Here is a 23,199-nt window from a genome sequence, read left to right as displayed (position 1 = left end):
AATAAACACTTACATTTATTCTCATGTTATTTATAATTTATTAAAATTCAGGAGGCTGAAATAACCGCGTATTTAAAAAAAAATAAAGAATTAATTTATTTAATACCGCATCCTACCGGTGGCGCAGTTGAGCAATCGCCGGTGTTAAACACAAGAGAGGAAGACGCACCAAAACATGCATGGTGAAACTGATATGCGTTATGAAGAGTTAGTTAGTACAGTAAAATAAATAACTTTCTTGCTGATTTTGCTCTGAATCGCTGACATGTTTTGGACGTTGATTATATTGTAACTTGAACCTGAGCAGATGAATCTTAACAAGATCAGTGTCTTGACCAAACATGTGTTTTTATGCAAACATGTCTTAGGTAGGTGGTATATGAACTTTGCTAAAAGTAAACCAATCATATGTTCTTCAAAATCAGTTGCTACCATCATCTTACCATGCACAAGGCAAAGTTTAAAGACTGGGGTTGCAGTTCCAGTTCTGCCAGCAAGGACTTTGTCTTTGACAGCTCGCATGTTCAAGAGCAAAAATCATAGCACAGATAACAATCAAGAGGAAGAGGAAGATGAAATTGATGAAGCTGAAATAGAAGAGCTGTTCCAGCAGCAGATCCCCACAGGTATTGGTAAAGAAGACCACAGTATCTTCATTGTTCATCCTGATGTGAAATGGGGCAGCAGAAAGCAGTATCTGACCACAGGTAAAAAGTGTACTGCTTATTCAGTTAGTGTATAAATGTGACATATTGCAGAATACAGTGTTGTTCTCTTTAACAGCGGCACTTCAGATGGAAGAGGCTGTTGGGCTGGTGAACACTTTACACAAATGGAGCGTTGTTGACAAGATCATCCTTTCCACCAAGACACCAGAAAATAAAAGAATTTTCGGCAAGGGAAACTTCCAGACTCTTACAGGTATATAGCTTACTGGTTTTGAAAACATAATATATTTTAGACACAAATTGACACATCCTTTTTATGCTCTGATACATTAAGAAAAGATCAGAGCTACTCCTGGGGTCACAGCTGTCTTTGTGAACGTGGAGCGTCTTTCACCTTCCTCGGAAGTGAGTATTCAGAGAATGATGCTGTGATAAATGTTCACTTTAAAGGCTTCTAAAACAAGTGCACATTTGAACTATTATTATGCATGAAGTATATAATTACTATAAAACAGAACTAGATTCTCTGTGGCTGTAATATAATGATACGTTCTACTTTTAATACTTAAAACATGCAATGCATTATATTTGTGTTTCAGAAAGAATTGCAGGAAGCCTGGGGAGTAAAAGTTCTTGATAGATACTCACTTGTTCTGCATATTTTCCGATGTAACGCTAGAACAAAAGAGGCCAAACTGCAGATCTCTTTAGCAGAGATTCCCTTGCTCAGGTAAATTATTTTTGTTAGTTCACTCTTTTTCTTATCTATATTGTTTCCTGGTAAAATCAATAAATACTTTCCTAGCAAACACTACCGTTTAAAAGTTCAAGGTTAGGTTATGTTTTTGAATTCTTATGCTCAAAAAAGGCTGCATTTATTTGATCAAAATACAGTAAAAACTGCAATACTGTGAAGTATATTACAATATACTATTATCTATTTTAATTTAAATTGTATTCATTCCTGTAATGGAAAATCTGAATTTTCAGCATCCATTACTCCATTACTTCAGATTCATAATATGCTGATTTGGTGCTCAAGAAACTTTTTCCTATCTAAACTGAAAACAGTTGTGCTGCTTAATATTTTTGTGGAAACTGTGATAAATTTTTTCTGAATTCTTTGAGTTCAAAAGTTCAAAAGAACAGCATTTATTTGAATTAGAAATCTTTTGTAACAATGTAAAATATATTTACTGTCATTTTTGATCAATTTAATGCATCCTTGCCAAAAAAAAAGTTATTTCCTAACCCCAAACATTTGAACGGTAGTGTACATGCGACATAATGATTATTAGTCAGGAATAATCCCTGTTATATCATGCTAATAAGTAACACTAAACACAGATTTAACATATTTTGCTCTTTGAACATATAAGATCACGCCTGAGAAATGAAGTAGCAAACTTAGACCAGCAAGGTGGCGGCTCAAGGTACATTATGGGCTCAGGTGAGGAAACTTTTAATTCAGGGGCATTTTTAATCCCAGGTTAATGTATTTAACTGGCACTAAAATGTTGTCTGCAGGTGAAACCTTGTATGAAGTGCAGCAGCGATTGTTGAAGGAGCGAGAGCTGAAGATCCGATCGGCTCTGGAGCGACTTAGGAAGAAGAGGCACCTGCTGCGCTCCCAGCGCAAACACAAAGACTTTCCTGTCATCTCTGTCATGGGCTACACCAACTGTGGTGAGGTTTGCATAAATATTAAGTTGTTAATCTAGTATATGAGAAACACACTAACAGTGTTTGTTTCTGAAGGGAAAACAACTCTGATTAAAGCACTGACTGGAGATGCTGGTCTTCAGCCTAAAGACCAGCTCTTTGCCACCCTGGATGTTACAGTACATGCAGGACAGCTGCCAAGTCACATGACTGTACTGTATGTAGACACCATTGGCTTTTTGTCCCAGCTCCCTCACCAGCTTATTGACTCTTTCTCTGCCACACTGGAGGATGTGACACATTCTGTATGTACCCGAAACACAAGACTAAGACGCTTTTTCATAATGTACGTTATAATGCATTCAGTAATTTATTATAATTTCTATAGATCAGTGAATGCATTATAACTTTTTATAAATAGTTGTAACCAAAGTTAAAATGCATTATACTATGTGCACATTACTTGTTTCATTTGAAATTGGTTGTTTGTCATGTTTTAATGTATTATACTCTCTAAAGGTGTGTTCAATAAATAGATAAGTATTATAACTGTGGTTTCAATTATGCATGAGGTGCATTACAAGACTGTAATGCATATATAAAAGCTTTAGTAAAATGTTACCGAAGTTATAGAAGTTTTAACACCCTCTCTTTTTGCAGGACCTCATAATTCACGTGAGAGACATCAGTCATCCAGAAACTGTGAATCAAAAGGTCAATGTACTACATGTCCTAAAGGATCTTCAGATTCCAGAAAGACTACTCAACTCCATAATAGAAGTGCATAATAAGATCGACCTAATTGAAGGGTGAGAGACATAGTCATAGCCTGACAAGCCAGACCCACATTAAGATGTTGGGTCTGGGAACACACCATTGTCAGGGCTCAATCTGAGGGGCGGGATAAACGGTTGTCTTTCAGATTCCCTCTGCACGCAATAGGTTAATGCTACAACCAACCAGAGCAACGAAGAAGGTGAAGCGGAGCTAGTTGATAGATTAAACTTTCGCTGTATCCGGTCGGCAAAACTCAGAACACATCTTCCTTTCTTAAGAATGACTTCAGTGCCGTTCTTTGTTCTTTCCTCAAAGAAAAGCTTAACTCCAAGTCTTCCAGAGTCGCGGCCAAAGCCGATTCGAAAGACTGCTGAAAGCAGGCAGAACCGCGGCAACTCTGCCGTCATTATGTTAAGCCCGCCCACCGACTCTATACACGATGTGATTGGCCTGACCAGAGTTTGGTTTTTCCAGCTTACAAGCCAACGGAGAGTTGCTAGACGACCCAGGGTGGAGCTATATTTCTAGGCTAACATAGTCAGTCATTTAGTAACGAATAGTCAAATAATTAGTTTGGTTAGACTTTATTTTAAGGGGACGTAGTTACATTGTGCTTAAATAAGTATTGAGTAATATTAATTAACTACATGTACTTACTATAAAGTTACGGTTAGGGTTTGGTTTAGGGTTAGTTACATATAATTATGCATAATTTACTGTTATTACCATAGTAAGTACATGTATTAACGTGTAACTACGTCCCCTTAAAATTAAGTGTTAGTGGAGCTCTCTAAAACAATCAATATTGCTGATTCTAATTTTAAACCCAAATTATTAAACTTCCAAACATACCTCACCTTGAATTTTATGCTAGTTGTAAATGATGCCTTAAATCATGTGACTTGAGATGATTTTAAATTGTTTTAAAAACCACTTAGAACACTTAAGTAACCACATAGCAACTCCCAGGCAATTACATTTTGCATGAGCGAGATCTGTTTTATCTTCATTTTACAGATATGAGGCCAGTGATCCTGAGGTTACCCCCATATCTGCTCTTAACCTGCACGGACTGGAGGTATTAAAAGAAAAGGTTGAAGAAGCTGTTGTTAAGTGTACCGGAAAACAAACAATGACCCTCAAGGTGCAGCTCAACACCCCTCAATTAGCGTAAGTTAAGTAAAAATGTATAAGGCATTCAATTATTTTATCCACAGACTTGCTAATGTGGTGCCCTTTTCCCTTCACAGTTGGCTGTATAAGGAGGCGACAGTTCAGGCGGTAGATGATGTTGGAGATGACTGCACCGCCAATGTCAAGGTCATCATTAGCCAAGCAGCATATGGCCGCTACAGGAAGCTGTTTCAGGTCACCTAGCAACAGTTGGCCCGTTTCACAGCCAGAATGACATCATCCAAAATAATTCACACAATAATGATGTGTAAATATTTATTTGCTTTATGAACAGTGTATTTAAAATATCTCAAAACCTGTATTTTACTACAATAAAATCAGACATTAGGAAGCAAAGTGTATTTGTGTTAATATAAGCAATATTGTTATAAAATACTGTACATGTATGCTGTCTATCAAAAAAAATGTCATTAAGCAGCATGATACAGTAAAAGGCATATGTAAACACACCGAGGATTAAATATTGCACTAACATGTAGGCATTAACCTGCACACATTTTTAAGCCCAGTTCACACTGTACGATTTTGGCCACCTGAGACACATTTTGTGAATCCTAAAAGATCCTAGGCCAAAATCTGAAGTCTTTTTTTTTGCTTGTTTGACATGTTCATGACAGCCGATTAATGACCAATACGATCATATTTTGCCTCAGATGAAATTCTGTCAGTGTCAGAAGATTTGACGCCCAGTCCTGCAGTTTGGCTTCTCTCAAACGCCTAAAATACCTTACATCTTAACACATTGTGCTTCAACAGCTCGTTGATTAAAGCAGTTTTTTATTGAGCGCAATAACAAGAGAGCAAAATGGGACGGGTCCAATGAAGTCGCCTGCTATTATGTTTAGACTTGTGGGTTCAGCTCCTGGTTTCTGATCTTCTAGCCATTTCCTCACACAGTTCCAATTCTCCATGGTCAGAGTTTGGAGAGATTTCCGAGGGTGCGAGGCGATGAAGCATCGATCTGTCGTCAAATTCAGGCCTGCTACGAAAAAACCGTCTGGACAATAGAAATATTCTGATAAGAGACCAGATAGTATGTGAAACATCTTTTGTTTTTTAGCCAAAAGCTTCTCTCACCAGGTCGACCATGCTGTTTCTGCCATTCTAGATACTGGATCAGCTCTTCTGCATCAGGTTTATTGGCCCAAAGGTACGGGATAGCCGGCCACAACTCCACATGGCGTGCTGCTGACTTGTCCTCATATGATAGAACCACTTGATAGCCTGATGTCCAGAGGCTCTGCAAGGTCAGTAGGGCCTCCTTTAAAAATATGTATGACACAAAACAAATCTTTTATGAGCTTGTTGCTTGAGCCTGTGAGTACAAACTCCAAAATGTTTTCATATATACCTTTGGTGAAAAGTTTGGCATTTTGCCATTATTATGATAGGACAGTAAGTAGACAGGAAGCGAAATGGGACAGAGATAGAGGGGGATGGGAACGGGAAAGGTCTGCTAGCCAGGACTCGAACTCGAAGATTTTTTTTTTTTTAACTCTGGAACTCTTCCGTATGAGATTAGACAAGCGGAATCCGTTAGTGTTTTTAAATCCCTTCTTAAAACTCACTTTTTTAGACTTGCTTTTAGATGTGATTTTTTAGTATATTGTATTTTTGTATATCTGGTATATGTTTGTAGTATGTTTAGTATATTGTTTTGATTTTTTCTATGCTTTTGTGCATCTCTTTTTGCTTTTACATTGTGTCCTTTTGAGAAGCTTTGAAAAGTAGCATTTAAAGGCCCTGTATAAAATAAAGTTTATTATTATTTTATGTTTTTGAAATAAGTCTCTTAGTCTCACCATGGCTATATTTATTTGATCCAAAATATAGTAAAAACTGTAAATAATATTACCATTTAAAATATCTGTTTTTTTATTTTAATATATTTTAAAATGTTATTCTTGTGATGGCTAAGCTGGATTTTCAGCATCATTACTCCAGTCTTCAGTCACATGATCCTTCAGAAATCATTCTAATATGCTGATTTGCTCATTTTTATTATCCGTTATTATTGGTGCTCATTTAACAATTATTATTGGTATTAATGTTGAAAATAGTTTTTGTTCTTTTTTTGTTGAAACCGTGATGCTTTTTTTCAGGATTATTTGATGAATAAAAGGTTTAAAAGAATAGCATTTATTTGAAATAGAAATCTTGTGTAGTATTAAAAAATGTATTTTCGGTAACTTTTGATCAATTTAATGTGTCCCTGCTTACCTCAAACTTTTGAATGCTAGTATATCACTGTTTTCACAAAAATATATAGCAGCACAACTATTTTCAACATTAATAATAATAAAAGTTTCTTAAACACTAAATCAGTATATTAGAATGATTTCTGAATGATCATGTGACACTGAAGACTATGGTAATAGTTGCTGATTATTCAGCTTTGCATCACAGGAATAATCACACAATTATTTTAATTACTTCACAATATTATCGGTTTTACTGTATTTTTGATGCAACCTTGGTGAGCATAACAGACTTCTTTCAAACACATTTAAAATCTTAATTATTTTAAACTTTTGACTCATTGTGTATTAATCAGAATGATATTAAAAGGATAGTTCACCCAAAAATGAAAATTAGCCCATGATTTACTCACCCTCAAGTCATCCGAGGTGTATATGACATTCTTCTTTCAGACGAATAAATCTGAGTTATATTAAAAATGTTCTGGCTAATCCAAGCATTACAATGGCAGTAATAGTTGCTCTGTTTTTGAAGTCCATTAAAAATGCATCTGTCCGTCAAATAACGTGCTCCACGCGGCTCCGGGGTGTTAATAAAGGCCTTCTGAAGCTAATCGATGCGTTTGTGTAAGAAAAATATCCATATTTAAAAATGTATTTAATTTTTTTCTATGGCTCTGCATCAGCCGTCCCCGCGCTATCACTTCCGGCGAATAAGGTCAAAATACATGCAAAATACCAGCGCGATCATAGATATATACATAGATTCCTCATTAGTGCCTGTGCGGATCGGTCGAATGAGGCATATACATACATATATACATATATATATATATATATATATATATATATATATATCTTTGATCGTGCTAGTATTTTGACCTTATTCGCCGGAAGTTATGGCGCTGGGAATACTAGATAACATTCGTCTGATAAGAGGTAAAAAAAATACAGATCGTTTCGTGTCTTAAGACATCAATGTGTCGCCACGAGCCGCATGGTTTAGTAAGGATTCGTATGTCTATGTGTTTTTACTCTCATTGCTCTCATACTCTAAAATATTCCCATTGACATGCATTATACGACTATCACATGGCAATGGTTGGAGTTAAAAATCTTCATTTGTGTTCTACTGAAGAACCAAAGACACATACATTTTGGATGCCCTGGAGGTAAGCAGATAAACATAAAAATTTAGTTTTTGGGTGAACTATCCCTTTAAGGAAAAATGTTGTTGTGTTTGAGATTCCAAATGGTTTCTTACATTGCACGGGCACAGCTTAGAGCCAAAGATTTTCTTCAGAGAATAGATAAATTCCTCATGCAGTTTATGATCCAGCCCTTCGAAATGACTACAAGCTAGAATGATGATTTCTTTGGGATGAGATTCAAGCCATGAAGCAACTGTCTGTAGAGTTTTCTATAAAACAAAACAAAGAATGTTGTACATTTGTAAAATATGAATAAAATGGCAAATAGCTAATCCATCTCAACATGTGCATATACTTACAATGACGGTCGCATGTGTGTAAATGACATGAGTGAAGTAAAGCTCTTTGGAAGAATCATACTGTTTATGGGCAATTCGAAGATCAAAGTATCGAATGCCTGCTGTAAGTTGCTCCACAATGTCTTGCACCTGCATGCAACACAACAAGGGGCTCTGATAAGATGTTACAATACATTTCTCATGTAAAAAATGCACAATGTATATTGACACTATGAGAGCAACGGGAGAAACACTGGTTATATCTCTACTATAAAAAATTAAGCATTTTAAGTAGTCAAAATAATAAAAAATATATTTTTTTTAGGTATATGCCTGCCTGAGTAGTGGCCCATTTGTAAATAGCTGGCCGGGTGAAACAGCAGAAAACTCCATCCAGCAACCTGAAGGTGTCTGACTCAGACCGGAGCAGGGGAGAAGTGATATCCAGACAGTAGCTCATTGCATCATGGCTACCTAAAATCAAATGTTTTGGAAAGATTTAAACTCATCATTTCATATCCTTGTGAATTTTGTGGACGGGCAAATATTGCATTTGTTTTGCAGATTTAGACATTTATATTAATAGAAAACTGGGGTGTATGATAGAAATGTGTGTATTTGATGTGCTTTTTATTTTCAGAATGATAATTTGGAAAGTAAAGAACAATGTATTATGCAGTTATTTATATTATTTTGAAAACAAAATCATTCTTCTGTGCTACAGACCAATCTCTAATCTACCATTTCTTGGTAAAATAATTGCAAAAGTTAAAGGAAATCCAGCACACTATCGATACTTGCAGAAGATATCAAAAACGTTTTATTAGCAACGTTTCGGTCTCATGATCTTTATCAGGCATATACACATATTACTCAAACATATCTTCTGCAAGTATCGATTGTGTGCGGGATTTCCTGTAACTTTTGCGATTTTTGGATTTTTTTTATCCTCTTTCCTACGCACCTATCTATTAACAACAAGTCAGGTGTGTAATGGTAATTGTCAATTAATTGGTAAAATAATTGGAAAAAAAATAGTATCCATGCAGCTCAATAACTAGCTCAATAACAATGCACTTAATGGGACATGTTAGTCTTGCTTCCGGCAAACCACAGCACAGAAACAGCCTTGATTAGGGTTTTAAATGATCTGCAAGTTATTTGGGACTCAGAAAACTTGGCAATCCTTGTTCTTTTAGATCTGAGTGCTCAACACTGTTGATCATGAGATTCTACTCAACCGACTTCAAACCTGAGTCGGTCTATCAGGTGCTGTCTTAGACTGGATCAGATCCTAGCAACAGGGAATACACTCAAAAAAATATTTTGGTCTAAATATAAGTTTTATGTATTTGAATTACATTACAATTTTCCATCCATTTGGACTACATAGTTTTAACATAAACAAACTAATAAACTTAATGTGATTCATATTTGTCAGTTAAATGTAAATGAAATAGGTATGTTTTATGTTATGGTACACAGAAAAATGCCCATGATAAATTAACACAGCCTAGTGCACACTACTGAGATACCATTGAAGCAGTGTTCAAGTTAATGAGATAACTGAGTGATGATTGAGAATTAATGATGAACACCTGATGATAATGAGCAGAATCACTGACGGAAAGAGAAACGCAAGAACTACAACTGACTTCAGCCACAGCCTTAGATGAAATCAACTGAAGATAAAAGAAGACATTAAATCTGAAGATCTTGGCAGAAGAGGATTAAACAACTCCACAAACAGCATTACCAGCTTCACGCATTATTAACCAGACTGACTTTATTTCTGTAATTTTCTGTTTATAGTTTTGTTTGAAGTCACCATGCTGGAGATCAGTGTCTGCTTTAGTTGGGCTTTTAACTCTTTAACTTTTTTCTCTAGCTCCTTTAACTGTGTGTTTATAAAGCACATTTGTTATGGCAAGGGAATCCAAGAGAATATCTGGTGATGTTGTCTATTTATATATTGTTAATGACATCGTGTGGCTAAATAACTGATCTCATTCAGAGTCTAATACTCTGGTTATTGTGGTACTATGTTAATAGTTTTGTTTTATTCATAATAGTTGCCATGTGATTCTACAGCACGAGTTAGAATAATATGCAGGATTTAAATCTATGGCATTGCTTAGATATACACAGACATCAAGAATCAATGTATGAATCTCAACAATGGTGACAATCAATTAAAATCTTCAAGCTGCAGTGCATGTTGGGAACCACCAATCAACCCCCCCATGTGTCCCAGCATGCATTGCGGCATGAATAAATTATGCATCTGAATTGACAAATTTTCTTTGATACTTACTAATTGCTTTTACTTTTGCTGTTTTTGTCGTGACATTTTAGTTGCTTGTTTTATGTTCAAAGTTGATCTGTTTATCTTAATTTTTTTTGATTGTCACCATTGTAGAGATTCAAATGCTGATTCATGATGTCTGTGTGTGTCTAAGTAATGCCGTAGATTAAAACCTTTTGTGCACTTTTTTTTTTTTAATCTGGATATTATTCAATTAACACAACCATCCTGTATCTTGTGTTGCATAATCACATGGCTAATACTATGAATACAACACAATTAATGACACATTACCTCTATAACCAGCAAATTAGCCTCTAAATTAGAGCAGTGATTCAGGCCAAAACAAATAGCCAACATCACCTGATAATATTTTCTCTTGGATTCCCTTGAAATAACAAATGTGCTTTATAAACACACAGTTAAAGGAGCCAGATAAAAACTAAAGCTAAAAAAATTAAGGGGCAAGAGCCCAACTAAAGCAGACACTGATCTCCAGTATGGCGACTTCCATACTATGAAACTATTATTTTCATTAAAACAGAAATTACAGAAATAAAGTCAGTCTGGTTAGTAATGCGTGAAGCTGATAATGCTGTTTGTGAAGTTGTTTAATCCTCATCTACTGATATCTTCAGAGATTTAATGTCTTCTTTTATCTTCAGCTGATTTCATCTAAGGCTGTGGCTGAAGTCAGTTGTAGTTCTTGTGTTTCTCTTTCCGTCAGTGATTCTGCTCATTATCATCAGGTGTTCATCATTAATTATCAATCATCACTCAATTATCTCATTAACTTGAACACTGCTTCAATGGTACTTTATCTCAGTAGTGTGCACTAGGCTGTGTTAATTTATCATGGGCATTTTTCTGTGTACCATTACATAAAACTTACCTATTTCATTTACGTTTGACTGACAAATATGAATCACATTAAGTTTATTTGTTTGTTTATGTTAAAACTATGTAGTCCAAATGGATGGAAAATTGTAATGTAATTCAAATACATAAAACTTATATTTAGACCAGAATATTTTTTTGAGTGTATGTACTGTATTACTAATGTAGTACTGGGTACCTATGACATTTCTTGTGGTGTTCCTCAAGGCTCAATTTTAAGTCCTCTATTATTTAACCTATACATGCTTCCTTTAGCTGGTGTAATTAATCAGTACAATATTTCATTTCATCGGTATGCAGATGACACTCAGCTCTAACTCTCATTTGCACCAGATGCCCACAAGTTTCCACCCTACTGGACTGCATAGAGAGGAAAAAATTGTGGATGTCTCAGAACTTTCTACAGCTAAACAAGATAAGACAAGGGTACTTGTTATTGGTAATGACACAGAGAACATCTATTGCTCCACATCTAGACTCTCTATCACTAAAAGACAGTAATCAGGCCAAGAACTTTGGAATCATGTTTGACAGTGACCTCAGTTAAAAAAAAAACACACACAAAAAAAACATTACCATTGTCACTAAAATGGCAAATCACCCCAGAAACATCTCCAAAGTGTGTGACATTCTCTCCCTTCACCAACTTGTTCATTGTTACGTCTAGACTTGACTACTGCAATAGTGTTTTTACTGGGTTACCAAAGAGCTCTATTAAACACTTAAAGAGTTCAGAATGGACCTGCACGAATGCTAACTCGCTCTAAAACTGGAAATCACATTACTCCAACACTCAGATCCCCTCACTGGCTGTCTGTATCATTCAGAATTGAATTCAAGAACCTTTTATTCATTTTTAAATGTCTCATGGAACTGCCCCAATATACCTTCCTAATTTGTTGAATAAATATAGCCTACTCCAGCAACTGTTGGTTGTGCCAAAAACACGGCTAAAAATCTGAGTCTGCCTTTAGTTATTTCGGTCCCAAGCCATGGATCTCTCTTCCTGACAACATACGAGCAATGGACTCACTATGCACTTTTATAAAGAAAGTATCTCAAAACACATTTTGTTCACTAGGGCCTTTCCTTGATGTACTACTCTTATTTCTATTATGTGATTTTATTTTTGGTAATTTTACTATATTTCTATGTGTATGTATATTTTATTTCTCTGTATTTCCCTATTACACTGTTTTAAAATTTACTATAAATAAAGCTTTACTTACACATTTTATAAATTATTTAAATTATACATAAAGCAAATATGGAATGCTTTAAAGGCACTGAAATGTATGCATTTACTGGCAGCTAATGTCAATAATGTGATTCAGTAATATGTAAAATGTTGGGTGGGACTCGATTTTAAACATTTAGGATTGATTTGATTGTCTTTTTTTTTTTACTGAAATGCCAGTCATTTCATTACAAACAATGAGCATGACAACAATAGTATAGGAGTAGGCCTACATGATAATCGTACACCAACATATAGCCCTGCCTATATAAAATATTGAACAAATATAGACTACAAGTAGAAAAAGAGAATATACAGAGTAGGCAAATAATATATCAAATAAATAATACAAGTAAAAGAAATGTATACAATAATAACAACAGAAAAATAAACAGATAGCCTATGAGATAATGATCCAAATGGCTTAAAAGCTTGTGTTTCATATCTATCTGAAATAACAAAAAAGTTGGGTTTTCCTTTAGACCATTTCTGTTTATGTATGTGGTATTTCCCCATAATCAAACGATTGTTGTCATTGCTGGGATCTCAAGTGAGTGACAGGTTGTTCCGCCCTCGTGCCATTAACTACGTCATCAGAGAAGAGCCGTGTAGCAAGAGGCGGCGAAAGTTTAAAAAAAAAAAAGCGAAGTTATTTTGGTCAACAAATAATGATGTTCATGGATAAATCATATATAATAAATAAGCAGCATTCCATTTTGATTATATTTGACCATTAAAGGAATGGTAAAATGTTATAAACTTGCACAATTAAATAATAACATTTCATAAATGAAACCAGCTACATAGTTAAAAAAAAAAAAAAAAAAAAAAAACATACAATCCTTGTTCCACCACAGGAGCTCACCTGGTATTGAGAGATGTGTTAAAGGGACATCCCACAGTTTCTCTGGCAAACATGACATCCATTCCTCATGATTCATTTCAGCCTCTTTAGTGAGATCCATCGGTTTGCCGGAGTGTATAAAAGCAGAAACAGCTGCTCTTTACAGATGCCTCTGCCTGCGTTTGAAAACAAAATGAGTTGATCCGCTGAAACCGTCCGTGTTTGAGCGAAACAACAGATAACACACCATCATCGATAATGAGGCTCAAAGCCCAACTCTTTTTAAATGTAACCACATAACTACATCGGTTAGTGAACTGAAAATAAAAGTATTTTGGACGTGTTACGATTAACATGAAAGACTCTTGGCGTGCTAGCTCTGTATTTCCTTGTTCCCTGCTGCTTCAGTCTCTCACGCTTTACAGCTGATTGCAGAACAGCTTTTTCGTTCACGAGTTGTTAAAACCGCCCCAAAACACTATTTTCATTTACTGGTAGAAATCGTGGTCATTCCTGTTCTGAAGTAGGCTACATTTTCATTTCCTCTTAGCCTAAGTCTATATATTTTGGATACAATTTCCATTCATAAAAGAAAAACATTTTGATCTTGTATCACAGTATTACAAAAGCAAAGAAAGAGTGGGTAAATCTGTAACTTTGTTTTGTTTGCCATAGGCTATTCCTGGATACTTAACACATTTCCAAAATAAAAACCTTACAGTTTATTAAGCCTATTGCATGTTTCTTTTTCATTTCTCTAAACAAAATTACAACGGGCTTAATAAAAAAATAAATAAAAAAAATAATTCCAAAAAATGTAATTTAGACGTTCTCATAAGATGATCATTGAATAAGCTCTTTTCACCATCCTGTTATTTATTTATTTTGACCATAATCAAGTTTTACCAGAGCATAAATCTTATATTCCCTTAGACACACTAATCATTTAGTTTAATTTTCTTTTTTCTCTATCTCTCTCTGTGGTTTGGAAATCTGGTGACCTTTCATCATTTTATCATCTTTGAGCTGGAAAAAGACCACACAAAAAAAAACATTATCAAAGGTAAACTTTGACTACAGGCTTTCAGCACAGTCCATAATCAATAGAACAAAGCATAGTTTAATGCCGATTTGCATATCAGCTAATTCTTGCTCTCTCTTGCTTCTGTTTGTGTGTTGATATAATCAGAGAATACTGTATTCAGTATCCAGAATTCAGTATTAATAACTCACCTGTTATTAATGTTACACTAAAACTCAAACACAACATAAATATTACTATAAATAATAGGTATTTATTTACGTCTTAAGAAATTGCTTCCTTGAATAAATGAGGGTTAGTCTGGAAACTAAAATAACTACAAACATTAAACCAGGACAGACTGAAGGACGGTGCCAAATTCGGTGGTTACATAAAAGCTTTTTAAGGAATTACAGACAAAAAAATTTATGACTGTGAAAACTATCAATTAAAAACAATTGAATAAACATTGTTAGATATGTTTTATTTATTGTAAATCTTCAAATATTAAATGTGAATATTTGCTATTCCATTCAACTGCTGATATTGTGTTAGTATAAGCATATTTGTTTATAATGCAAAACTAATATCTTGATTAAACTGGTTTAAATCGCATGCTTCTATGGCAGAGAACATATGAGCGACCACAGAAATATTCCAGTGTCTCTTCATGCTTTTGATTGTGTGCACCATGCAGAAATGTACTTATTTGAATCATATTTCCATCACCATACCACACAGTAGAAAGCTGAAAAGAGTATATCATAAAGAATGAACAATCCTGAGTGTTTTATAATCCATTTGTGCAGGCTTGAATTCAGTATAGTCAGCAATTCTCATGCAAACTGTGAAACTCTGATGCTCCCAGGGAACTTATTGCGTCCTGTAATGTGCTTGTGTCTGGTGCTGTACTGCATGTAAAGTTGTGGTAACTGGGACCTTGATAATGACATCCACTTGGAACTAGGTCCTTAAAAATGATCAACAGTTTTGCAAAATCAGAGGTATATATTGGCGACTGCATAAATAAGCTTAAGACAGTAAATTCAAGTCATAAAAGTCAGTGCATTACATTATTCTACCCATAACTCAAAATATCTATCACCCTCAGGGTGCTTACACACTAGATACAGCTCTATGACGGAGCGTTTGATGAACAGCATCCATTTTGAGGGTATGGAAAGTCCTTGCAATGCACCATCACTATTGAAATGAATGGAGCTGACGCAGCATAAACTCTAAGTGTGTAAGCACCCTTATAAAAAAAGTGCAAAGTTGACTAGTATAAAAAAACGTCACGAGAACAAGAAGCACTTCTTTCTTCAAATGTTAAATACATTGTGCAGACTAAAAGAGGGTCAAGGCTCTGGTATTATGGTCCTGTTGAGCAGATTTTCATTCAGTGCAATAACAGTTGGTATGAACTGGCTCTCAGTCACAAAGTCTCCAGCTATGATATTAAGGGAGCCCGTGTTAGAGCCAGGCTTCTGTTGCTTGACCCAGCTAAGTAATGTGGGATATGTAGACATCACCATATCCCTCAGTGATTCTGTGGGATGGGAGCATATGTACTTCAGATCTTCGGTAAGATTGATGCCAGTCACAAAAAAGCCACCTGTGGAAAATAGTACATGAAAACTGATTTTTAATTTAACTTTTCCAAGAATGATAGTTTTGTCAAGCAAATAAAATAAAAGCTTATGAGTTACTGTTACAGGAAACATTTCACTTTTCCAAGAGATGATGGTTTTATAAAGAGAATAAAATTAAAATAATAATTATAATAAAAACAAGTTACTTTTACAGGATACATTTTCACGCATAAGGATGGTTGTTTTCTCAATAAAAAAATAAAAAATAAAAGCTCAATTTAATTTTACAAGATTATCATGAGAACAATTAATAAAATAACAGCTTATGAATTATTGTTACAGGAAACATTTTTACTTTTCTAAGGATGATCATTTTCTCAATAAAAAATCAAATAAAAGCTCATGAGTTACTGTTACAAGATTATCAAGAGAATTAATAAAATAACAGCTTTTGAATTATTGGTAGAGGAAACATTTTCACATTTAAGGATGATCATAATAAATAAAATAAACAAATAAAATAAATAAATAAATCTTAAAATTATGGTTATGGAGAAACATTTCACTTTTCTAAAGATGATCATTTTATCAAGAGAATCATTAATAAAATAACAGCTTATGAATTATTGTTACAGGAAACATTTTCACTTTTCTAAGGATGATCATTTTCTCAATAAAAAATAAAATAAAAGCTCATGAGTTACTGTTACAAGATTATCAAGAGAATTAATAAAATAACAGCTTTTGAATTATTGGTAGAGGAAACATTTTCACATTTAAGGATGATCATAATAAATAAAATAAACAAATAAAACAAATAAAATGAATAAATAAATCTTAAAATCATGGTTATGGAGAAACATTTCACTTTTCTAAAGATGATCGTTTTATCAAGAGAATCATTAATAAAATAACAGCTTATGAATTATTGTTACAGGAAACATTTTCACTTTTCTAAGGATGATCATTTTCTCAAAAAAAAAAATAAATAAAAGCTCATGAGTTACTGTTACAAGATTATCAAGAGAATTAATAAAACAACAGCTTTTGAATTATTGTTAGAGGAAACATTTTCACATTTAAGGATGATCATGATAAAACAAATAAAATTATAAATAAATCAATCTTAAAATTACTGTTATGAAGAAACATTTCACTTTTCTAAAGATGATTGTTTTATCAAGAGAATCATTAATAAAATAACAGCTTATGAATTATTGTTAGAGGAAATATTTTCACTTTTCCAAGGATGATATTTTTATCAAGAGAATAAATTAATTAATTTATTGATTTATGGCATATCATTAAGTATTACCTGGCCGGCCATTTTGTTTTCTTCGTTCAAATTCCTCGATCAGCGCTTCAGCCTTGCACTTGTTGGCCCACCAATAAGGTATATGGAACCACAATTCTCTGTGGCAGTTGGCAATATTGTGCTCATATGAAACAATAACTTGATGACCCTGGCTCCATAATGTCCGTAATGTCACATGGTCCTGGAAGTATATTTTCATAACGCGTTAGAAATATATTGTTACTTATATTGTGTATATTGTTCCCATCATCTATTTCTAAAATTGATGCATACCATTTTGGGGCAGAGTTTGGAATCAAAAACACTCTTTATAGTTGAGACAAGCAGTGTGTGAAGCTCTTGACTGAGGCCAATGAAGTGGCTAAATGAGAGGATGACTACCTCCTTTGGATGAACATCCAACCACTCTCTGATCTCTTTTAACACTATCTGAAATAACACAATACATTAGTTCGATTCAATTAAAAAAACACTTATTTCTATTCTTCAGACATCAAACAAATAAGAACTACACTGCACATATCAAAATACACAACAAACAGATACTGGGAAATGTAATGCTATATTTTAAATCATTAAACGCCTTGGCAGTCTTTTAAACATACATCTTTTGTTCGATCAATAGTTTTTATAGTCTTACCTCCACAGTTATAGTGGTATAAACACCATGGTAGAAGTAGAGATCATTTGAGCTGTCATTAGGCCTATGTGCTATCCTCAGGTCACAGTATCGCACTCCACAATCTAACTGCTCCCTAATGCAAGACTCCTATGGTAAATAATGTAAAGCACATTCATTAACAATGCAGGTGTAGTAAAGATAGTACTGAACAGCTAGCTGAAGACAAACAGTGTGAGTGAAACCATTGAAAGTGACAACCATTTCTGTAAAAACGTAACTGTATCTATATTGATCGGTATCTATCCAATAGATTTGGGACAAAGCTCATCTATCAATGTTACTTTTGTCATAACTATCCCATCGAATTGTGCTTTCAAAGCTTTTACAGTAGCAAAGCTGAGTGTTTGATTGATTTCTCCATGACAACAGATGGCACTTTATTGCCTCTCATGCTGATAGACTTGAGAGACTCGTGCTCTAAGGGAATCTGCTGATGCATGCTGACATAAATTGGTCTATAACCTCATGAGGGATACCATACCCAGCATAACTGCATTTATTTCAGCTTTTATGTCTTTGGCAATTATGAATTTCAAAAGAATGTAGGATACAAATAATTTGATCATGCCTTCTCTGATTAAGTATTAATGATTTTGTATTTTAACATAATGAAGAACACCAAGGCTTTCAATGAACCCAGACAGTTTACTATTTGTTCATGTAATTGAAAATGTGAACTGTGCAACCATTGTCCCAAATGGTTCCAAGTAATCCAATGGAAAATGCAGAAACATAAAATGGTGATTGTGAGATTATGACTAATAAAAAAATATATAAAAGTCAGCGACAACAAACTAAGCCTATCACAATTATGAATTTTGTACTGACAATTAATTGTCATACAAATAATTGCAATTAACAATTTTTTTTGTTCATGTCATTTACAGTCAGGGTTGTAACCACCAGACTGCACTCTATTACACTCCGTTCTGTTTGATGACAAAACGTTTTTACAGTTACATTTTAGGCTGGTGTGCCTCATCAGTCTAACAGCGCTCATCAATATGAAACATTTAATATTTCACAACTATTTCATAATAGAAATGCTGAACGACAGACGGTAATATCCAGAAACTCATGAATGTGTGCATATTTTAAAATAAAATATTATAACATTATTATTTACATATCTTATTTATTTTCTTTTTTTCCCTTAAATTACCTTAAAATTGAATTCCTTTAAATAAAAAGACTAATTAATATATATAAAAATTAAAAGCTTATTTTTTACTTGGAATCGGTCATAATATAATAATAAAATCTATAATAAAAATTATTTACCAGTTAATTAATTATTAATATTTAATTAATAATATTGATATAATTAGTTATTTAGAAAATAATATTATATGCAATATAAATTTCCCTTATTTGGAAGGCAAAACATGATTAAAATGTAAACTTAAAAGTCATTATTAAATTTATAATAAGAATAGGCCCATATGATTTACTTTAATGCTGTGATTTTTCTATAATTAATTATTTATAATAGAATATTAAATAACTGTAATATAATTCCCCTTATTTGGAAGGCAAAACTAACGTGAATAAAATGTAAACTTCACACTTATTGCAGTTCTCTCAAATAATTGCAATTAGATTGAATAACCACGATCAGATCATAACTACGTACCTGTGCTATTGCCCACTTGTATACAAATGGCCTTATGATGGGTTTCATGTACTTGTCCAGCTTTTGCAACATATCTGGTTGAGTGAGGTCCACTGGAGAGCGGTCATTCTTATCCAGGCAGTAGGTTATGGCATTATGGCTCCCTACAAACCCATCAGGACGATGACACAATGACCATGAGCATTAATGGTAATGAACTAAACTGCCTAAGCAAATATAAGCAGACTGTTAAAAAAAAAAAAAAAAAAAAAAAAAAAAAAATAAGGTATCCGGTTAATCAGAAATTGGAACTGCGGTCAAGTAATAGAACCCTCCAAAAGTAACAACATCCACACTTACAATACATAGCTGTGAATTTTTATTAAATGTAAACCATAAAAAAATCGATCATTGTGGGTACTTAATGAAAACAGAAAAAAAAAATTCAGTACTCAGAGGTGCATATTAAGAAAAAGATTTTGCATGTGATTAGTGAACACATAAAATTAGAGGTTAAATACCTGGAATAGCTATGTAACAGAGAGGGGTATCCCACAGTGCACTGGGCAGATTGGCCATCCAGTTATCCGTGGGCAGCTCACTTAATGACACTTGGCTGATCGCTGATGACATCTTGGATTACTGTCAAAATGTAAAAGTTGAGAGAATGTGTACTGTATTTCAGTCTACTGTAACTTCAGTCTTAAACTTTGATAAATATACAAAATAAACACGAAGAGACCACCCTGTTAAAAAGACACCAGTATAGTTAAGGCTTAACCAGAAAGTCCCCATAGCTTCATGTTGCTGGTCCACCATCTAGACTAGACCAACACCAAACCAGCAATGGAAATTCATTGTGGTTTGTTTAGCAGGGAAAAGACTATTGGCTATGCAAATACAGGATTTTGACATGTGAACTGTCAGGAGGAGTTATAAAATATCAGGATTTACCAGGCTTTAACTGTTGTTTCTTAGTCCAGGAGAGAAAATTTCAGCAATGATGTTTAAAGTAGCCTAATTGTATTCGGTGTACTTGACACGTAAGTACAGGACAGGTTAAACCGGCTTCAACAGATTCTGATGCTGAAGGACTCGGATGCTGCAAGGAAATGACATGTATATTCGTCCACTTCATTGATTCCCAAAGCACCATAGTGGTCGTGTAAAAGGGAGGTTTATGATAAGCGGCGCTGAACTTGTCATTGGCGGCACAAGGTTGAACAGGGCTGGGTATCCACAACAAAATCCCGCGTTGATAACCGAAATAGTCCGGAAGAAACTCTCTCTTCTCCGTGTAATGATGAAATTTAACTTGTTTCAGAGTTTTCCTTTCATCTCAATCATCAGACGAATCTACGTACTACTGGACGTTTCGAAAATTTGTCCATTGACGAGATATTAGAGAAAAGAAATGGTGATAAAAACGGCGCACTTGACCACCGCATTCTCCACCCGGCCAGTCTGACAGTTTCAGGAAAAGCGTACTACGGTGAAGGCTTGTGTCATGAATATTAATTACGTAACGACGCTCGGCCAGTAGGACGAAGTGATTTGCTGAACTTGACTTATGCAAATCAGTGACGTAACGAGACGTAGGGCGAAATGATTTGCTGAAAGGCAGACGTTGGAAGGACAACTACAAAATTTACGAATGAAAAACTTCGCTAATGAATATTAATTAGGGCAGTTGGCTTGACGAACGCAAGCGTCGTCAGCCTTGCGTCATTAATATTCATGACCTTCCCCATAGTAGGATTCGTGTTTTGTCATGCGAGCGGGCGAAGGAGTGGTTTAATTATTAGGCAGATGCTACTATACTTTATAACGAGACAATAGTTCAACCGATGAATGAGCGCGTCAACACGCATATTTTAATCCAGCATATGGTTGGACAAGTTTTATTCTCTTCATTGTTTTCTCTATGGGACTGGTGATGCACCTCCTCTCTGCTGCTGTTAGTGAGGCAGAATGCTAAACTGCTGACCTCAGTGTTGTAAGAGAAACTGTTTTTCGCGATGACACGGGAATTTTCTCTAATCACTACTACACAGAAGAGAAATATCTATAGCACTATGTTATGCAGATTAATTTGATCAGTTACATTTACCTAACATCTTCAGAAAAACAACTGTGAAAATAAAGTAATGGAACCTATTCATTCCAGCTGTGAAGTTCCATTGTTTTCAATTTGACAAAGCCAACTTAATGCAGTTCACTATGGCGCAGTGACTCCAGCTGACCTTCCTTTTACTTCACTGGAATTCCATAAGAACAGCATGGAGTGGCTCCAAGGGCTTCTTTGTCTTGTATTATGCTACAAAACTCAAAGTTTGGAAAAAACAAGACAATATAGTACTTCAGCCATAGCACAATAGGGCTTTTGCACATTATGCAAATTGTCGAACAGCGATACGAATAGTCTTCATTACATTAATACAGAACACAAGCAGATGGTATTCAGTCTTTGTGCTCCAAGCTGCAATCTTTCAATGGCTCTAGTTAGATGGTAATAGAAAGATCCTAATGGATGCATTTTTATCACATTACTGTCCATCAGGCAAATCCCATTCCTCATAATAAAAAATAATAGGATACATAACAGCTTCAGGTGAAAACATTTTTGGTATACAGTGTCAGTTTTCTAGTTGGCCAAGTAGCTACTTTGGAAAATAAACAACCCATTAAGGAATAAAGCATTACTGGTCTACATGATTCTCTTTCCTCTGGAAGTCTATAGACATTGAAGAGGTGAAGCAATATTCATTCAAATGTTTGGGTTTTTTGAAGTCTCTTCTGCTCACCAAGGCTGGATTTATCTGATAAAAAAATACAGTAAAACAGTAATATTGTGAAATATTATTACAATTCAAAATAACTGTTTTCTATTTTACATAATATTTTAATATGTAATGCATTTCTGTGATGGCAAAGCTCAATATTCAGCATCATTACTCCAGTTTTCATCAGTGTCACGTGATCCTTCCGAAATCATTCTATGTTGATTTTGAGAAACGTTTATTATTATTAATGCTGAAAACAGCTGCTTAGTATTTTGGTGGAAACCATGATTTTTTCAGGATTCTCTGGTGAATAGAAAGTTCACAAGAACAGAATGCATTTATTTTTATTTTATTAAATATATATTTTTAACAATGTAAAAGTCTTTACTGTCGTTTTTGATCAACTTGCTGATTAAAGTATTCATTTCTTACTGAAAAAAAAATCTTACAGACCCCAATCTTTTGAACGGTAGTGTACTTTTATATTCAAGAGTAAGATGTTTCAGTCATTCATATGTGCTGTAAGTTTAAAAATGTTAATACTTCTTGTTTATAACCTAATTTTAAGCTTAATTTCTCCTGTTAGTTTTTCTATTCTCATGTGGGTAGGTTCATCTTAAGCCAGGAGTGTCTAACCATTGTTCATGGTGAATGTGATAGTTTCCATTTTAGATCCAGCTCCAGTCAAACACACCTGCTGCCTGAATCAAGGACAGAGTTCACGAAAATCACACTGAGGTTTTAGAGCAGGTTGGTCATTTCTGCGGTTTGGAATCCTGATTTAGTTTTTATTAGAGTAAAGGTGCTTTGTAAAAGGAGTACTTTAGCAATGCTAAAATTGATTTATACTTGGCAAAGTCAATGTTGAATAAAGTACACATCAATATAAGGTGATATACAAAATGTTTCACTTGGGAGTATTC

General features: G+C 34.5%; 3 protein-coding genes across 4 annotated transcripts; 1 reads left to right on the top strand and 2 right to left on the bottom strand.

Annotated features, from left to right (window-relative positions):
- Positions 1-140: 140 nt before the first annotated feature.
- On the top strand, positions 141-4,630 carry gtpbp6 (GTP binding protein 6 (putative)). The gene is made up of 10 exons (XM_079841721.1): positions 141-707; positions 784-921; positions 1,003-1,073; positions 1,268-1,398; positions 2,048-2,118; positions 2,196-2,354; positions 2,427-2,635; positions 2,991-3,139; positions 4,125-4,277; positions 4,358-4,630. The coding sequence occupies exons 1-10, from the start codon at positions 308-310 to the stop codon at positions 4,482-4,484; spliced, it is 1,608 nt and encodes a 535-aa protein (XP_079697847.1). The 5' UTR covers positions 141-307; the 3' UTR covers positions 4,485-4,630.
- On the bottom strand, positions 4,541-13,698 carry plcxd1.2 (phospholipase C, X domain containing 1, tandem duplicate 2). The gene is made up of 6 exons (XM_079841723.1): positions 13,293-13,698; positions 8,326-8,462; positions 8,010-8,138; positions 7,764-7,919; positions 5,379-5,562; positions 4,541-5,298 (listed from the first exon to the last, which is right to left on the bottom strand). The coding sequence occupies exons 1-6, from the start codon at positions 13,390-13,392 to the stop codon at positions 5,066-5,068; spliced, it is 939 nt and encodes a 312-aa protein (XP_079697849.1). The 5' UTR covers positions 13,393-13,698; the 3' UTR covers positions 4,541-5,065.
- Positions 13,699-14,239: 541 nt separating this feature from the next.
- plcxd1.1 (phosphatidylinositol-specific phospholipase C, X domain containing 1, tandem duplicate 1) lies at positions 14,240-20,984 on the bottom strand. 2 transcript variants are annotated; one of them, XM_079841596.1, is made up of 7 exons: positions 20,448-20,984; positions 20,015-20,135; positions 19,515-19,657; positions 17,840-17,968; positions 17,473-17,628; positions 17,200-17,380; positions 14,240-15,907 (listed from the first exon to the last, which is right to left on the bottom strand). In XM_079841596.1, exons 2-7 carry the CDS (start codon positions 20,124-20,126, stop codon positions 15,651-15,653), a joined length of 978 nt encoding a protein of 325 aa, XP_079697722.1. In that variant the 5' UTR covers positions 20,127-20,135; positions 20,448-20,984; the 3' UTR covers positions 14,240-15,650. The 2 variants fall into 2 exon arrangements, with proteins under 2 accessions (XP_079697722.1, XP_079697723.1); XM_079841597.1 differs by lacking the exon at positions 17,840-17,968 and having other exon boundaries at positions 14,757-15,907; positions 20,448-20,968.
- Between the last annotated feature and the right edge of the window lie 2,215 nt (positions 20,985-23,199).

This window comes from Gobio gobio, assembly GCF_949357685.1.
Source record: "Gobio gobio genome assembly, chromosome: 17".
In the NCBI taxonomy this organism is placed as follows: Eukaryota; Metazoa; Chordata; class Actinopteri; order Cypriniformes; family Gobionidae; genus Gobio; species Gobio gobio.
This window is presented reverse-complemented; position numbering and strand designations above follow the sequence as displayed.

Coding starts and splice junctions, on each gene's coding strand:
- plcxd1.1 (XM_079841596.1), bottom strand. CDS start 20,126: ATGTCATCAGCGATCAGCCAAGTGTCATTAAGTGAGCTGCCCACGGAT. Junction 19,658..20,014: donor CTGTTACATAGCTATTCCAG/GTATTTAACCTC, acceptor ATGGGTTTGTAG/GGAGCCATAATGCCATAACC. Junction 17,629..17,839: donor ATACCACTATAACTGTGGAG/GTAAGACTATAA, acceptor GTGTTATTTCAG/ATAGTGTTAAAAGAGATCAG.
- gtpbp6 (XM_079841721.1), top strand. CDS start 308: ATGAATCTTAACAAGATCAGTGTCTTGACCAAACATGTGTTTTTATGC. Junction 708..783: donor AAAGCAGTATCTGACCACAG/GTAAAAAGTGTA, acceptor TCTCTTTAACAG/CGGCACTTCAGATGGAAGAG. Junction 2,119..2,195: donor AAGGTACATTATGGGCTCAG/GTGAGGAAACTT, acceptor TGTTGTCTGCAG/GTGAAACCTTGTATGAAGTG.
- plcxd1.2 (XM_079841723.1), bottom strand. CDS start 13,392: ATGGATCTCACTAAAGAGGCTGAAATGAATCATGAGGAATGGATGTCA. Junction 8,139..8,325: donor ACAAATGGGCCACTACTCAG/GCAGGCATATAC, acceptor TGTTGCATGCAG/GTGCAAGACATTGTGGAGCA. Junction 5,563..7,763: donor CTAAGCTGTGCCCGTGCAAT/GTAAGAAACCAT, acceptor ATATTTTTAAAG/GAGGCCCTACTGACCTTGCA.